Here is a 17,189-nt window from a genome sequence, read left to right as displayed (position 1 = left end):
TAAGGGGCTCAAAAGTCTGTAGCAATTTTTGACACTTTGTTATACTGTGTTTCTGACTCTCCTCCCCACATGCCCGCGCATGCTTACGCGCGCGCGCGCGCGCGCGCGCGCGCACACACACACACACACACACACACACACACCCCTCCCTGCCTCATTTTCATACGGACACAAAGCATTGGGATAAAATGATGGTTCATTATAGTGGTACAGAGCTCTTATCTTCATCCGGCAAGAGTCATTTCCTTCCAAAGATTGAAATGCAAATGTGAAAATTAATGATAACTGCATTATCTGATAGCAGAGATAATACCAATTCACTGTCAGCGTAATACACAGTCATTCTACGATTTCCTCCGCTTCTCACAATATTCTTCTTACTGTCAGACTATATCTATGGTTAACTATGTTTCATAGGTTTCTGTTAATTTACTTCAAATGGCATTTCCCAGATCTTATATCTACCACATTTTCCCAATCAAAAAGGAAACGAAATCAGAACTGTAATCTCCAAGCCCTTCTTTGGACTAGTAAAGAGAAAGGGGAAAAAAAAAAAAAAAAAACAAAAACCCTGTATCATTAGTGTGTGCTTCTATCTCCCAGAGGTCTTCCAGCTACCATTCCACTTTATGCAAAACACTCCCATCTTCTGGGTTCAAGGCACAAAGCAGAACTAACCCCATCATCTACATGCTGAACAGCAATTGGATGAGGCCACTTATTTACAGATTTGGTGATCAATTCGGCGTACAGATTTGATGCACAGATGCAACAAGTACACAATCTGATTTTATGCTAGACATTTACTCTTGAAAACATACTTGCATTAAAATTTCCTTAACTCCATCACATTTTCAGCCCAGTTAAATAGAACATAGTTAATATAATCTGATAATGACTTTCACATAGCAAAATGATTTTGCAGAGTGAATTCACCATGCAGATGTTAAATGAAGGCGCATCGTCTGTAAGGCATTGTAATGGCTACTATGGCACAATTGCCAAAATTAAATTTTTTTTTCAACGTTTATTTATTTTTGGGACAGAGAGAGACAGAGCATGAACGGGGGAGGGGCAGAGAGAGAGGGACACACAGAATCGGAAACAGGCTCCAGGCTCTGAGCCATCAGCCCAGAGCCCGACGCGGGGCTCGAACTCGCGGACCACGAGATCGTGACCTGGCTGAAGTCGGACGCTTAACCGACTGCGCCACCCAGGCGCCCCATAATTGCCAAAATTATATGAAAAGTAATATTAGAGCTATTTATTGAGCACTATGAAGCCTCGAGCTCCGTGTTTGACACAGAAAATCTCATTAATGAGGTAGTGATTATTATGAGCCCCATTTTATAAACAAAGAAACTGAGGCCTTGAGTTATTAACTTACTCAAAGTCACAAAATTCATGAGTGGCAGGGCCAAGATATAAATGGAAGAAATATTTTTATTTCTTCCCCACTCATTATACTACCCCCAAAATAAGTTTCCTTCTATGGAAACTCAGATTTCTATTTAACAATCTAGGAGCACGTTGTACTGTTCTGTAATATATAATACAAAAAAAAAATCCGAATTTTATTCTAGTAATTCATCAAATCTTCAATACAAGGTGTGATTTTCTACTTTATTTTTAAAAAGTTTTTGTAACATTTATGTATTTTTGAGAGGCAAAGAGAGACAGAGCACAAGCAGGGGAGGGGTACAGAGACAGGGAGACACAGAATCCGAAGCAGGCTCCAGACTCTGAGCTGTTAGCACAGAGCCTGACTTGAACCCACAAACCATGAGATCATGACCGGAGCCAAAGTCAAATGCTCAACCAACTAAGCCACCCAGGCGCCCTGTACTTTATTTTTATTGAAACATCTCAAGCACTTAACATGTAAATACGAAAATAAAAGCGCATGTTTTTCTTGACAAGGGTCTGTCAAAGAATTTAAGGGACTGCTTGATCAAAATTATATCTGTGCATACTTTTATTGATATATATTTCTTGAGATACATTATTTGCACAATTTGAGTAGTGTGATATGTTCATTTACTAAAGCTCCTGGAAATTTCAATTATAGTAGTTGTAAGCCTAATGGTAGGACTTAGATACATTCAATATTAAACCAGAGAAATCAGATTATTCACTATTCCCAAGTGCAAAAGAGGTAACCATGTTTTTAACAATGTAAACTAGAGAACTGGTATTCTTAGAGTTGATATAAGATGTGACTTTTGAGGTGTTCATTTCATAGAGGTAGATGATGAATTTATAGTGATTTATCTGAATTTTCTCCCCTGAGTCTCCTTCTGAATCTAAATACAGAAGTCAGAACCCAAGACTTTGGCCATAGATTGTGGTTCTAAAGATTTCTTAAAATAAGCGAGAGCCAAAGATGTAAATCCTATTTCAAAATAAGGTCCATATTCTAACTGTTGGTTGGTGTGAAAGGTTCTATGGTAAGAGAAGACCATTAACATCAAGCAAATCCCACCCTCTCCCAAGCTGTCCGCTGGACACTTTCCACACATCATTTCTTTCAAATTTCATCCACATAACAATGTTTCAAGGTAGCTATTATTATTCCCATTTTAAAGGTGAGCAAACCAAGGCCTGGGCTATTTCATATGCCTAAGGTCACAAGACTGTTAAGTGTCAGCATGTGAACTCAAACACAGATCTGACTCTAGAATTTGTTCAGTTTCTTCCGTAGTTGAAACCATTCTCTACTTTCCAGGTTCACATGCTTAAATATTAGTTGCATCAGTCACCTAAACACAACGCACAAATAATTTTAAAAGATTGAAGAAGAGAAATGGCATCCCAAAGAAATATGGATGGCATCATACTATACCTTTGGACTTCTCCCTACACCTTTCATGATTATTAGTGCATAATAATTATTTATTGAATAATTAAATGTATAAGACTATTGGTAAACTGAAGTACTTACAAGGGTGATGACAGGAAGAAGAGTATTTATTTAGAAAGGAGAGAGAAATGATATATGAAGTACAGGCAAATGCAGATGAGGAGACAGTAGAGACCAAGTATCATATCAATTCGGTTCTCAGCAAGGTAGTATCAGGGTAATTTTTTTTAAGAGCAAGAAAGAAAAGTAAAACTTAAAAACAGTTCCTTGAGATATGGAAATAATGAGGTAATGACATTTACATTGGCCTGAACCTTACAAGCTTAGTGTGGGTCTAGCTCTCCCTTCCAACAGAGAAAGATTCATAAAAAATGTGAAGAATATTTAAGAGTCACAAATATTTAAACATTAAAAAATTTCACCATAGAAATGTTTACAAATGTAAGATAATTTTTCTAAAGACTATTTAGGTTCCACCTAATCATAAGAGTTAACAAAGGTGTGAGCAATTACTGAATGTACCTTTTAGTTGAATAACAAGTAAGAGAACAAAAAATTGGCACTGGGGGATTTGCATATGATAAAAATAGAACGCTTCAGAAGAGTTGATACATTACTGAAGTGAGCCATCGGGAAAGGTTGTGGAGTGGACTTCAATCAAACTCTTTAAAAAATATATATATAAATCCTGTTCTATCTTAAATGATGTCAGCTCTATGCCTCTAATTCTTTAGATCATTTTCCTTGTCTTTTGATTCTGCTCTATTTTTATTTTGAGAAAGCTGTCTATCTTAGGTTGATGCCGAGGACTGGGTGGGAAGATTTTAAAATTAGGAGACCTTAAAATCACACCTGGCTCATTACCTCACATCTTGACCAATTATTTGCAGTTAAATTCAAAACTAGATGCTTAGTATTTTTAAAGTTGTATCAGATATATTACCGGGCTTTAAAAAAAATGCTGAGAATTTTAAATGGTCTGCTTCAAGACTCGACAATTCAAAAGCCTTTATAATGATCAGTAATATTTTATGTGTAGGACCTAATTCTCACAGAATCCCTATGAAGTGTGAATGTCATTTTCTACATTTTACAAATGGCAATATAGGAACAGAGAAAGCAAGCAACTTGACAAAAATCACCCAGCAAATAAGTGGCAAATCCAGAATTTGAACCTTAGAATACAGAACACAACTTCTAACTGTTTGGAAACCGTCACTAAAACTTGGACGATTTTCTCCCCTTTATACACTTGGAAAGTACCAACACCGTTTTGCAAATAACAAAAATCGGGGTGAAATAGTGATATAATCGCTATTATACTAGAGCAAAAGTGCGAAAACATCCCCTATACTTTGTCCTGATTGAAGGAAAAGTAATGAAATTTCTACCTTAAAATGCATATCCAACAGATATCCTTTTGTTATGAATCAACTTCATTAATTTAGGGGTTTCAAAATAATTAACCCCCTCTTTTTTGGTAAAATACCTGAAGGGAAAAATCTGTGATCAATTTTGCAACAAACAAACAAAAAAGAACTTTCTTATAGGTACATCTGCTTAGATACCTACCTTTTTCCTTTAAAGTTTTTTTTTTTAATTTTTTTAACATTTATTTATTTTTGAAAGAGAGAGAGACAGAGAACAACACAGCACAAGCGGCTGAGGGGCAGAGAGAGAGGAAGACAAAGAATCAGAAGCAGGCTCCAGGCTCTGAGTTGTCAGCACACAGCCCAAAGCAGGGCTTGAATTCACAAACCGTGAGATCATAACCTGAGCTGAAGTTGGATGCTCAACCAACTGAGCCACCCAGGCGCCCCTAAAGTTTTTACATATTCAAGTGTGCCGAAGAAAAGAGCATAAACATGTTCACTATAACAACTAAATAATAATTTCATTAAATCAGATACATAAAAGAAATTTAACTCAACAGTGAAACATCTCATCCTGGATGACACATCATTCTTTACCTTGCTCCTCTCTCTCTGTCTCTAAGTTAATAAGACAAGTTTACTTCCGGAAAAGCTTCCCGAAAAAGGCGGCATTGGGTATGCCCATGTGTTTAATAATTTACCACTGCGTGAATGTGCTTACATACTCCCAAGCCACAGGGAATACAGTGGGCCCCAGACCATCAGAAAGAAGAAAATCTGCCCCTTACAAGTTTCCACCATTGAAAGAGCAGCCAGAATGTACACTTTGTAAGTAGGCATATTCAAAAGGCCATTAAATCTAATTAATTTTAAATGTAAAAACTCTAAGCAGCACACATATGCCTAATTCCACGAATAAAAAACAGCACAATACAAACTTCATCTATCCTTTTGAAATTAAATGTAATCCTCAAGAAAAAAAAAATGAAATTTTCCAAAGATTTTTTAAATTTTAATCCAAGGAATTCTTTCCTCTACCGAGAAGACAGAAACATTATGCTATAAGGGGAAAATGCCAGAAGTCTACAACTTCTTCCATGCCCTTAAAAAGTGGTATAATGGCACTTTAAATATAACACATTTTGATCCAAAATCTTGTATAACCATTATGTTGTATGTATACAGAATACAAACACTTGTGTGTATCATGAATAACATTAGAAATGACATCATAATAATCAGCTATACTGCATCTTCATTTTTGTTTGCATTATATTTTCCAGCTGCTGGTTTCAGAAAATTACCACTGGAGTCCTTCTCTTCTTCACGCACAGCAGAGAGCAATTTGCAAAGTCATGCAAGGGTGAAAATGTGATTGAAATATAGGGATCTTTCTTAATGAAAAATGTTACTGCTTTAGAAATTATGGCTAAAACTATTTCAAAACCTCGCTTATATCTTTAAGTCCTATGACATAATAGTCTCCATTTATAAATATACCATCAATTGTAAATTACTTGGCACCAAATATAAAGAGTTTTTTTTAGTGAGTTCGTATGAACTGTATATATTTACATAAAATTATGTTGGTGTTTAGGAGTATTTTCATCATTTTTTTTCTTGAAATGATTAAATATCAGGATTTTTAAAATCAAATTAAATTTTCATTCATGAAAATGTTGCCAAAACCTTCAATCAAATAGGAGTATCCGTTAATATTTTCTAAACTTCTAAATATATATTGAGATTTAATCTACAATTTACAATATGACTAAACTAAAAATATTTCTTTATAGTATTACTGTTACTTGTTTAAATGTGTTAAAATTATTCCCAAATTGAATGTAGATATAGCATCAAGATTTTTGTTCGAAAGAAACCCAAAAAGGCAAGTAGAATGAAGTAATTCTTATGTGACTGTGGAGTGAGAAAAAAATGAAGATTTTAAGCAGAAGAAACACTGGTTTTTCTAGTTTATTTAACAGAAAGATAAAAAATCTTCTTTAAATAATGTTACCTTAAACTCCCATGTAACCTCCATTCACACACACAAATATATATATGTATACGTATATATATATATATATATATATATATATATATACATGTATATACATACATACATACATACATACATGAGCTGAGATTGTAAGAGTTTTACAACCTAATTAAAATTTAAGAGGAAAAAAGTGAATTCCTGATAGTAGCAACAACCGGTTGAATTTTAAATTTTCTGTCCTACCTGGTCCATCCCAATCATCTGTCTCAACTCCAGGCTGGCCTGGCTTTTCTGACTGTGTGTCCCCATCTGATTCTGCTGTCTCTTGGACTCCTTCATCATCACCTGAAAACACCAACACAGAGAAAAAAGGGGAAATAGTTAAAGCTCTCTATTTGACATTCAGATCCGGTAAAGGGATGCCCTTAGAGTATGTCTAAGCATATGTTGGTTACATATATTTGTCATTATGCAGAGAAAATGACTATGATTAATCATTTTGATACCTACTGTGGATTTATAGTAAAGAAAATCAGCATTAGTCATCAATACATGAATACATAAATAAAGTTAACTGCTATAAACAAAAACATTTCTGTAAAAAATTCAGTGTTATTAATATTTTATGTAAGAATAAAATTAAAAAAGCAGTGTGTAATTACCACTTTTAATATGGAAAACCTTAACTCTTGTATTTCCAAATAATAATTTTTATAAAGGCAAGATGCAGCAAAACAAAAACAAAGCAATTAACTGGCTTAGGGTAAGACATATTTAGGTTTGGGGCCGAATTTAGATTATTTTGAAGATTCTGTCCTCCCTCCCCGCCCCCCCCCAGCTTTTAGCTTGCTAAAACCTATTTTTTAAATGGGTATAAAAAGGCCATAAATAATTAGCATATGAGATGAGCCAGTGACTCAAGTCTTCACAATGCAAGAAACTATAAAGCTATACTTGAGAAGTGAAGTGAGTTCACAGTTTCATGTTTGCATTTCCACGTAAGAAAAAAAATGTTATATTTTTTGAGCGAGAGTATAGTTATGGCAAAGAACATATGTTAACAAGGCAAGTGCATATCAAGAGGTCTAATTTATAAGAACCTTCACTTTAAGTAATAAAGCAACTCCTTTATAGGAAATTAATCCATGGTAACATGGTACACACAAAAATATTGCAAAATATACCTACTATAAATGGTAATAGAGATCAGAAAACCGAATAACAAGAAAATGCGATGTCATACCAAATTTGTTCCAAAATGGATACCAAAAACATGGCAATTAAATGTTGAATCTAATAATGCTAAAAACTTTAAATTAAATTGCTTGCCCATCTAGGCTTTCTCTAAAGTATTTTCCACATAGTTGTCCAAATCTATAATAATACTTAAGTTTTTATATGATTATAACAAAAAATACATTGAATTCTTAACATCTTTACAAGTAACACAGAAATAACAAAATTTTCAGGAAGCAATTCTTATTGCAAAGACATTAATGTGATGTTGATGAGTTTTGAATGTTAAAGTCCATAAATTTTGTATTTCATTTCCATATATAGCTTCACAAAATGAATCATTTTTAAAAAGCGGAATAAAGGTAGAGAGAATGCAGAAACCCAGTGACAACTCTGTTGTCACCATTTCCATAGCACAGGATCATTGGCTCTGGTGGGTGACAAAGAATAAAAAAGATACCCCCACACCGCCAAACCCATGTTTGGAATTGAAGGATCTTTGAAAGTTGAGTTCTCTCTTCTTTTCAGGATGACTACAATGAATAGCAAGGGAATTATTTCCATAAAATAATAGATACTGAGCATTTACCATGTTTAAGGAACTGTAGTAGATATAGCAGGATATATATGGAAAAATACAATACTTTTTTGGAAGGAGCATAAAACCCATTTAAGAGAGTAAGTTCACAAATAATGAGAGTGCAAGACAAGGTCCAAGTGCCATAAGAAAGGTACAAAGACTCAGGAGTAAGATAAGACTTTTAATCTGTGCTCCTTTTTATAGGTCACATAGAAGAACATGGACACATCAACCAATTATCTTACAAGATCAGTGGAAGAGTTCTGCTCTCACTTCTCAGACGCAAAGAGGGATGGTTCTCAGCCTGCATAGACAAGTAGGCTGTACAGCCTTTTAATATTTTCAAATGCTGTGAACCCTGAACCAAGTGCCCCTCAGCCCAACCCTCCCTGCCCCAGCCCCTGTCTAGTGTGCCCCCTCCTATCTCCCCTAATCCAGAGACTAGGGGTTTACGTCTATTCAGCAAGAGGTTTATGGCATCTGCTCTGATCGGTCAGAGCCCAAGTTGTACCAGTTGTTAAGTACTTTGAAACGTATGCCCACATATATGTGAGTATTGAACTAAAGCTGTGCAGGTAGCAGACTGGCATAACTGGACTCATTAAGTATTAGCTCTGGCAGAAAACCCTGATGCTTTCTATGAGCTAGTTATTCTCAGCTTGCCCCTTCCTGATGGCCTCAATTGACTCTCTTCCCTCTACGTCCTACTTTGTACTTTGTGCCCCATGAAGCAGAATTCTGTGGACCCCATCACTGGGGCTGCTTTGTTCTCTTATTCCTGGGCGGGTTCAATCAATGGGAGGCACTTACAAGATGAGAGGACCAGGGGGCAGGAAGAGAGAAGACAGGTACATGTCCTCCAACCCCATCTTTTTTAGGGTCTCCAGGTGGGAGCAATGGCTGTGTTGTACGTGGGCACTCTTAAGCGGCTCATATGCTTCTCCCACACTCCTGCAGCACTATCAGTTCCCATGACTCTTCAGGTCAGGAGAGCTAACAGCTTCTCACTGTCACCCGCCATCGGTGCTCCCCATCCCTTGTTGGTTTGGTTTCCTTAACCGTCTCCATACCTTGTACACTGTCTCTTCACCAAACTCTCTTTAGCAAAACCCACTGGCCAAGTTATCAGTTTCCTTCTGGGACCCTTACTGAAATACTCAATTTCTTCCGAACCTCCTTATGTAATTATGTTCATAGTTTTTTGTCCAGTCATGTGTGGTAAGCTTTCTTTAAACAGAGTCACTTATTGGGCACTGGGTGTTATATGTTAAGTAATGAATCACTAATTTCTACTCCTGAAACTAATTATTACATTATATGTTAACAAATTAGAATTTAAATAAAAACTTCAAAAAAGCAGACTCACTTTTTATAACATACAAACATATTTTTTAATGAAAATTTTCTCATCACTGCTATAAAAGAAAAATCAGGATTAGATGCTCCTAATAGAAGGTAATAATGAACATAAATACAATAAAAATAAAGGTAACATTACTAACTTCTAGATATTGTGTTTATTTAGACTCTGAGCCTCTGGTCTCATTTCCCTGTGATAGAAAGGAAGAGTAACAAGTTATTTAAGTCACAGTAATATGAAGATGAAACATTTTCACTGATCCACAAAGAATACAAAAAGCTTGAAAACCTTCTCACCAAATGATTCAATGCTACTTAATACAATAATCCATGTAGCACCTTAATCTTCTGGTACCTCCAGGATAGCAGACCCAATTGGGGGAAATATGACCTTTACAACACTTTATTTTTCACGGACATTGGAGCCCACAGACTGAGTGGAGGTTTAATTCAGGGGAATAACGCAGGGGAATTTACAAAGGAAAATGTCTTCCCCAACAGTGAAGAGTAAAGAATGCAACCTATAACTTTAAACGGTGTCCGTTTCTTCTAAGCACTTTTCTCATGTCTTATGAATCTTGAAACAAGGAAATCTGAGCAAGGTCGGGGGTGGGGGGAGGACTCTGGAGATGATCTGACCCAAATTAGAGAAATTTACTGATTACAAAATCGATGCACAGATAGGGTAACTTATGTATGATCTTAGAGCCACTATATTTATTTCTGCATCAGTCACCCCTCCCAAACCTTCACATGCTGGACCAATTAAATGTTTCCCGGTCATCACAGGGGTGACTGATGGAAGCAGCTTTTAGTAGATATCCTTTCCTCAACAAGTAAGAAGCAGGATTATAGGGGAGCATGAAGAGGCATCATAAAGGCCACCACAAACAGCACTTTATACAAGGTTAGGAATTAAATTTGAGTCTTCTAACTGCCTGTCTAGCATTCTTTCCAAAATATCCTTTCTTGCCTCTCGTATACTCCACCCCCACCAGTTGAGTAGAGAACCATGCATACCTGGAATAGCTGAATAATCCCAGAGCAAGACATACCCAAGCAAGCATGGGACATGCTGTTAAAAATTACATATCCCCCCCCCCAAAAAAAATTACAGATCCAAGGGCTCAGATAGTAGAATTCTGGGTAGAACCATTTGGATAAATTAAGTTCTATATGCAGATATTAACTATATCATCTTGATGGCCACACAAAGGAGTAAATCTTTCTGAATTTTGCTATTACGTTTAAATTGTTGGAAACTCGTGATGCCATGCAAAATTTACTCAATTGTGAACATTTATAGTGCATATTTCTGAAGATACAATGAGATATATACTTTCCCTTAAGGACCATATAATCTAGTAAAGGAGTCAGGTAATATGCATAAGAGAAGTAACCACTGATAAAAAACCATAATCAGGGTAGTCCATGAATAATTCCAAATGAAAACACATAAGATACAGAAATTCAGAGACCAGAAGCGTAAAATGACATTGACCAATGGAGAACCTAGTATAATTAATTCTGGAGTTCTTCACATTGAAGTCAATGAAATATTTAAGCAGGGGGTTGATATGATCATGTGACACAAATACAGTAACCAACATATATTTATTGAGTTTCCATGAACATGTTTTTTTCTCAGACATCTGGTCTTTGGGTCCCCCCCTTACTTGTTCTATAACCACAATCTGACTCATGTCTCAGACATTCTTGCCCAAAAACTTTTGTGAGACTATAGTTAAGTCTACTTTGAAATATTTTATTAGGTAAATTACATATTTGGAAGGAAAAATAATGAGAAGTATAGTGGGAAAAAGGGATGTTTCGAAGACTATATTGTGGAGGAATCACAATAATCATGAAAATCAGAAGTTAAAAGAATTCCCCTGAATCTGTAAATGTTTATCTTTATTGAAGAGAGATGAAATAAACCATTCTTTATTAATATATTAAAATAAATTTGGAGTCCCAGGCACTGTGCTGAGCACTAAGAATATAAAACAAAGATGGTTCCGCTTCTCATATAACTTCAGACTAGGACAGAGACAAATCACTAATTGCAATCTTGTGTGGCAAGTGCTTTAGTGAGAGCAGTCCAAGACGTGACAGGAGCACACAGGCATGACACCTAACCCAGACTTGGTGCAGTAGAAGGTTCCTGGAGGAAAGAGCCAATAACATTTCTGAAATTCTGGAGGCGTTATCTTACATAAAACTGAATTCTGTAGGTTTCATGCCCTGAGGCTCCATAACTGAAAACCATTTCTCAGATTAAAAATGAAAGTCATCTCCCCAAAGAATTCCATATAGAAAACATTACAGTAATTAAGTTGCTGTGCAGGAAAAATGGTGGTGAAACTGACCACATTTCAATGATGTGAGAGTAGAATCCATACAAAGTTTTAAGATGCTAAGAGAAATAATTTGAGAACTGCTCTTACAGTATGATGGTTGAATGCATGAAGTCATTTCGTTCATTCAGTATAGGCTAAATTTACCCAGGATCATTCTCATCTAATATCTTGGGAAAAAATAGCAGGATGACTATAAATCTCAGCAGACCTTGATGCACACAGAAATTTGGTAAATCACTCAAAATGAAAAAAATATAATTTAGCTTATTAGAGGCTTGATTGAACTCGTAATTTCATATAATAAAATACTTTCATTAAGTGTCACTTAACTGCCAGATTGGAACTATTGAGCTTAGATTTCAACTTGCACCAACATCTGGAGCAATACTCAGTATTGATAATCCTGATTCATGGAACAATTTGCTCTAATTTGTTTCATTATGCAGCACATATAATTAGAACTACTGAAAATAAATATTGCAGAGTATTTAGTTAAGGAAACACTGTAAAGATAGTTGATTGTATACAATTAACAGCTCAAAAGAAATTACATTTTGCAACTGTTTTAAGCTATTTTAAAACTGGGTAAATGTGCAATATATATCACATTAAGAAAAATAAACTCAGGACAGGAGACTAGTTTAAAGCCCTTGATCAGTTATTTAATCATGTTTCTTAAAGAAAAAAAAGCAAAAAAGGAAAAGATGACCAAAAACATAAGACTGTCATATGAAGTGACACACATGGGTGCAGAAAACAAAAGGGGCTGGAATTAAATTTTTATTCATCTCCGTATCTGCACATAAAGATGAATAAAGGCAGAGAACAGGTCTGCATGCTTGGGTTCTATATTAAACCTAAACATGGCTAACATTTCTTGACCACCCCTCAGCACTAGTTAAATGTTTTGTGAACACCACATCAGCCCTGCCATGCAATGTTATCCCCGTATTTCAGAAGAGTAAGCCAAGAGGCAGATATGTGAGAAGATGCCCAGGCATAGTGCTAGCAAGTGGAACATCCAAGAACTGACCCCAAGTCACTCTGACTCCAGCGACCATACTCCAAACCTATTAGGATATTACAGTGAATCTCTACTGATGATCAAGCAACAAAGATAGCTGCTTCTCCTCTCCATATATAATAGGCCTTGTTCCTTCACTATGCTTACATATTAAAATGAAAGATTTAATGGATAAAATATTTAGAAGCATTATTTTTCTGAAGGTATACTGTTGGACTTGGAACTCAGTAAAATCAACTACACATAGATGCTTAATCAATTACCATTACTCGCTGACGAGTTATAAAATTAGATCTTGGTTTCATTCTTTTTACCCTAACCTACTGCAGTATCATTACATTTGCTAATTAATTGCCTTCAGCACATTATTTCTATTTAATAACTAAAATATGTCACATTTGTCAACTTTTAGACCCTTCATCTTCCGAGTTTATCTCAGGAAACTAACTCTCATTTTTATGGTAATGTTTTTATCTAATTCATTTTTAATCTTTTTACTAATGAAAAATGAAATGATTAAAAAACAATTTAATCGAATATGAAATCTCTGAATTACTTTTAAGAAAACACTATTTTTTCCCTTCACAATAGGGACTTGCTTCTTTCCCTTTCAATATAGTTATTCTCATGGAAAATTTATACACAGAACTTTATTTTGATACTAATCCAACCCCAGCTTCTTTGTGATTTGAATGGAAATGACTTTATTGACCATTGTTTTTTATTTACTTCTATTTTTGATTCTTATATGTTTGAAATCAGTACTCTAAGTAGCTTATGAAAAATGGCATGAATAATTAATAGCCAAGATAATAATGACAAGTTTGTTAAGATGCTGCTTCAAAAGCTTTGTTGGTAGGAAAAGGACAAGAAGACAGAAAAGGATGCTAGGAAGAGAACTGCAGAAAGAGCTAGGAATGCATTTGACATCCATTCATTTAGTTGCTAAATTCTTTATTCACATACTTTTAAATAGAAATTTCAGTGTATTTTTAGCAAAGCACAAACACATTTAATGGAGTAACCACTATATATATCCAGAGACCAATTCATAAAAAGATGAAACAGAATAAATGTCAAGCGGTAACAAAATCTATAATATTTCTAAAATTATGGCTATGGAGTTAATGGTTTTCCATTGCAAGATTAAACTCTTTTGTTGCTCTTTTAAAAGATATCATACATATTTTGTGGGCCCTTCCATTTTCCTTAGTCTAGTTTTCAGAATCAATGAGAGCCCTATAGGGGGAAATTGAAGGTGTTATTGAGCAATATAATACACAGCACAAATGACTCGGGGAAATGCACCAGAATACAGTCTTTCGAACACATGAAACAGAATCTTCAAATTCCGTATTAGGTATTGTTGGCAAGGTGGTCAAAGCAGCAGCTCTCCTTGCTAGGCAAAAATAATTTCAAAACCATAAACACCTTTTCACCCAAAGTTAGACATTCCTGTATAAATTAAAGATTTGCCACATACTGAGAAAGCCACTTTTTCAGCACAAATAGCAGCAGTGTTTGCCAGCAGTCATACAAGAAAACAGCCCTCCTCAACCCTGCTCCTTTAATCCATGTAGTTCCTATCAATATTAACCTCTTATAGAAATTCTTGTACAATAAAACTATTGAACTTTCTTGACTAAGAGTGTTACTGTAGCTGTTAGTCATCCCTATAATGTATTTCGCAATCAGCTAAATCATCAAAGTATTTTTTAACAATGAACAGTTCAGAAGTGACAGATCTACTTTCTTGTTCACACTGCTTATCAGAGAATAGATATCACATATGTTTTCCAGGTGCTTCCTATAGTTAGGATACCTTCACAGAAGCCGCTCATGAAAGATAAGGTCATAAAAGAGATGAAAAATGTGTGAGCTTCATACACTTATGGTTTTATCATCAGACAAGATAGCTTTGGTTAAAGGACTGTAACAGTCAAAAACAGAAAACTACAGCTTTGTATTGAAGGGCGAGGACATTTAAGTTTACGATTCAGTTCTGGTTTGCTTTGCCTAATAGCCTCACGATATTGTTGGGCTTAAAACAACTGTTTGGTTATAGATTCATCAAACAAAAGCATCATGTTAAATTAACACTGCATTGTCAAAATTATAGATATGGTTATGTCGCCAGATACAAAAATAAAAATGTACAATTATTATCCTTTTTTGCCAATACCTAAGAAGATACCTTATTCTATGGACCTCTATGATGGTGTCTGACTTAAGTCTCCCTTAGATGTGCTATAAGTGTATAAGAAAATGTAGGGTTTTGCCATATTCTGGATAGTTATATTCAGTGGACAGTTATTTTTAAAAATACATGCGATCTCCTTAATATGTCACTGTTTTGGCAATAACCTTTTATCATATTCCAGAACATGAGCAATTAAACACGTCAATAGAATAGAGTCCACATTTATCTGATTATGAATTTTCAGACACTGGATTTCTGGATTTCAGACAATTGTGGATGACAGTGGTGACAGCCGTCCAGAGCTAAGTCTGCTACCTGGAGAAGAAACTCCTCTCTACGGTTAACGGGTGACCACCATAATTTGTGGCATTCTATCACAGCCAGTAAGAGGAAATTATTCAACACACTGATGTTTATGGTAGCTGTATTACATAAAAGTCACAGTGTTAATAACTCAGGAATAAAGGACAGTGGTTTATAAATTATTTCTACAGTCTTAAACACTTACCCCACATTTGAATATCATCTCCCATGTGAAAAGAGCTTTTCACAAAGTTTAAGTTCACTAAAGATCTGGTGCATAAGGGAAATATCCACATGCGATAAAATAAGGCAAATTCTCAGCAGTATATCATTCAAAAATTTCTGCTTCTTATTACTTTTCTCTATGGACACGTGAAAAAAATCAATACGTAAGCCAAGTGTGGGAGAATTAAAAAAAAAAAAACCTACTTTAAAAAGATTTTTCTAAAATGTGTATCTCAAAGCTTGTATTTAACTATTTTTCCTTATTGTCTCTTCCCTTTCTCCCTACCTACCCCACCCCTGCCCCCCAAAAAAACCCTCACTGAACTATTATATTCCATTCAGAAAAGGAGCACGTGGGTGCTGAAGCGTCCGACTTCAGCTCAGGCCATGATCTCACGGTTCATGGGTTCGAGCCCCATGTCGGGCTGTGCTGACAGCTCAGAGCCTGGAGCCTGCTTCGGATTCTGTGTCTCCCTCTCTGTCTGCTCCTCCCCCATTCATGCTCTGTCTCTCAAAAATAAACATTAAAATTTTTTTTTTAAATAAAAAGACAAAGAAGAGGATCCTACACAGTTAAGGCACTTCTTGCTCCAAAGAAGAAAGTAATGCGTGATAATCTGTAAGTGAGGATACTCTCAACTGTAATTTATCTTTTACAGATCTGTTGTTGTATTATCAAGAAACCGTCATTCCTTCAGTCTGCTGGCTTCGGTCTTCAAGATTCAAACCCAGCATTCATTTTAGGAAATCATCACCATCAACAACAACACAAAGTAAAGCCAAATCTCACAGTCTCTGAAATGGTCTCTTTAACAAGCCAGCCCGATCTACACAGAAAGACCAAGCCAGTTTAAGATGATGTCTGAACACTGCTTTCCATAGAACCTTATTGTTTATTCCTTCCTCTTTAACAAAATGATTTTTCCAAAGAGGCCTCATAATCCATTTAAGAATATGATTCATAAGCAATTACTCATTACCATAGTGTTCCATTACTACAATATAATTTACTAATTACAAACAGACTTTATTCAAGCCACACATACAGAGTGCTAAAGGCCAGCGGAGAATGAATATTCTGGGACAGCAACCAACAGCTTCAGTCTGTATCTGAAGGCCCTTTATCCAACACTAGTTCAGATACCTTATGACAAATGACTCTCAGAGCTCAAAACTAGGGGATAACAGTTATTTCTGCAGATAAACCCTACTTTTCTACTGCTTGCCAATTGAAATTACACCTTACCCCCATTTTCTCTCTCTACTATGGCTTATGGGAAGCTCGGATTTGCATTTAATGCTTCAGCTTTCAAGATATCTGTCTTCCTATTTTATGCTCCTTCTCGTCATTTCCTACCCTTCACCTTAGGGTCACTGTCATCTCTCTGGCCCACACCTATTTCTCCAGGGTCAACTCACACAACAATCTCCATCGCCCTCTTTGCATGTTCATCAGGCTCTTGCCAACCATATGCTGTTCCATCTATCTGAAACATTATTACCTCTTTTTATCTAATTAATGCCTATTCAGCATTAGATGCCAGCTCAAGTATTATATCCTTAAAGGATACTTTCTCTGACCTTCCTCACTATGTCAAACCACCCTGTACCACTTGTGTGATTATTTTAGTAATGCCTGCCTCCCCACTATCATGTAAATTCCAGAATAG

At 35.7% G+C, this 17,189-nt stretch overlaps 1 protein-coding gene across 2 annotated transcripts in view; it reads right to left on the bottom strand.

The window, feature by feature from the left end:
• The window catches only part of ZFPM2 (zinc finger protein, FOG family member 2), a 473,449-nt gene that overhangs the window by 345,878 nt on the left and 110,382 nt on the right, over window positions 1–17,189 (bottom strand). For both annotated transcript variants that reach the window (XM_047842962.1, XM_047842963.1), the window contains one exon: window positions 6,476–6,577. In XM_047842962.1, the coding sequence (XP_047698918.1) occupies window positions 6,476–6,577 (102 nt within the window). The remainder of the gene's footprint in view (window positions 1–6,475; window positions 6,578–17,189) is intronic.

Source organism: Prionailurus viverrinus, chromosome F2, assembly GCF_022837055.1.
Source record: "Prionailurus viverrinus isolate Anna chromosome F2, UM_Priviv_1.0, whole genome shotgun sequence".
NCBI lineage: Eukaryota > Metazoa > Chordata > Mammalia > Carnivora > Felidae > Prionailurus > Prionailurus viverrinus.
The sequence above is the reverse complement of the archived record's forward strand: the minus strand, read 5'-3'. Positions and strand labels throughout refer to the sequence as shown.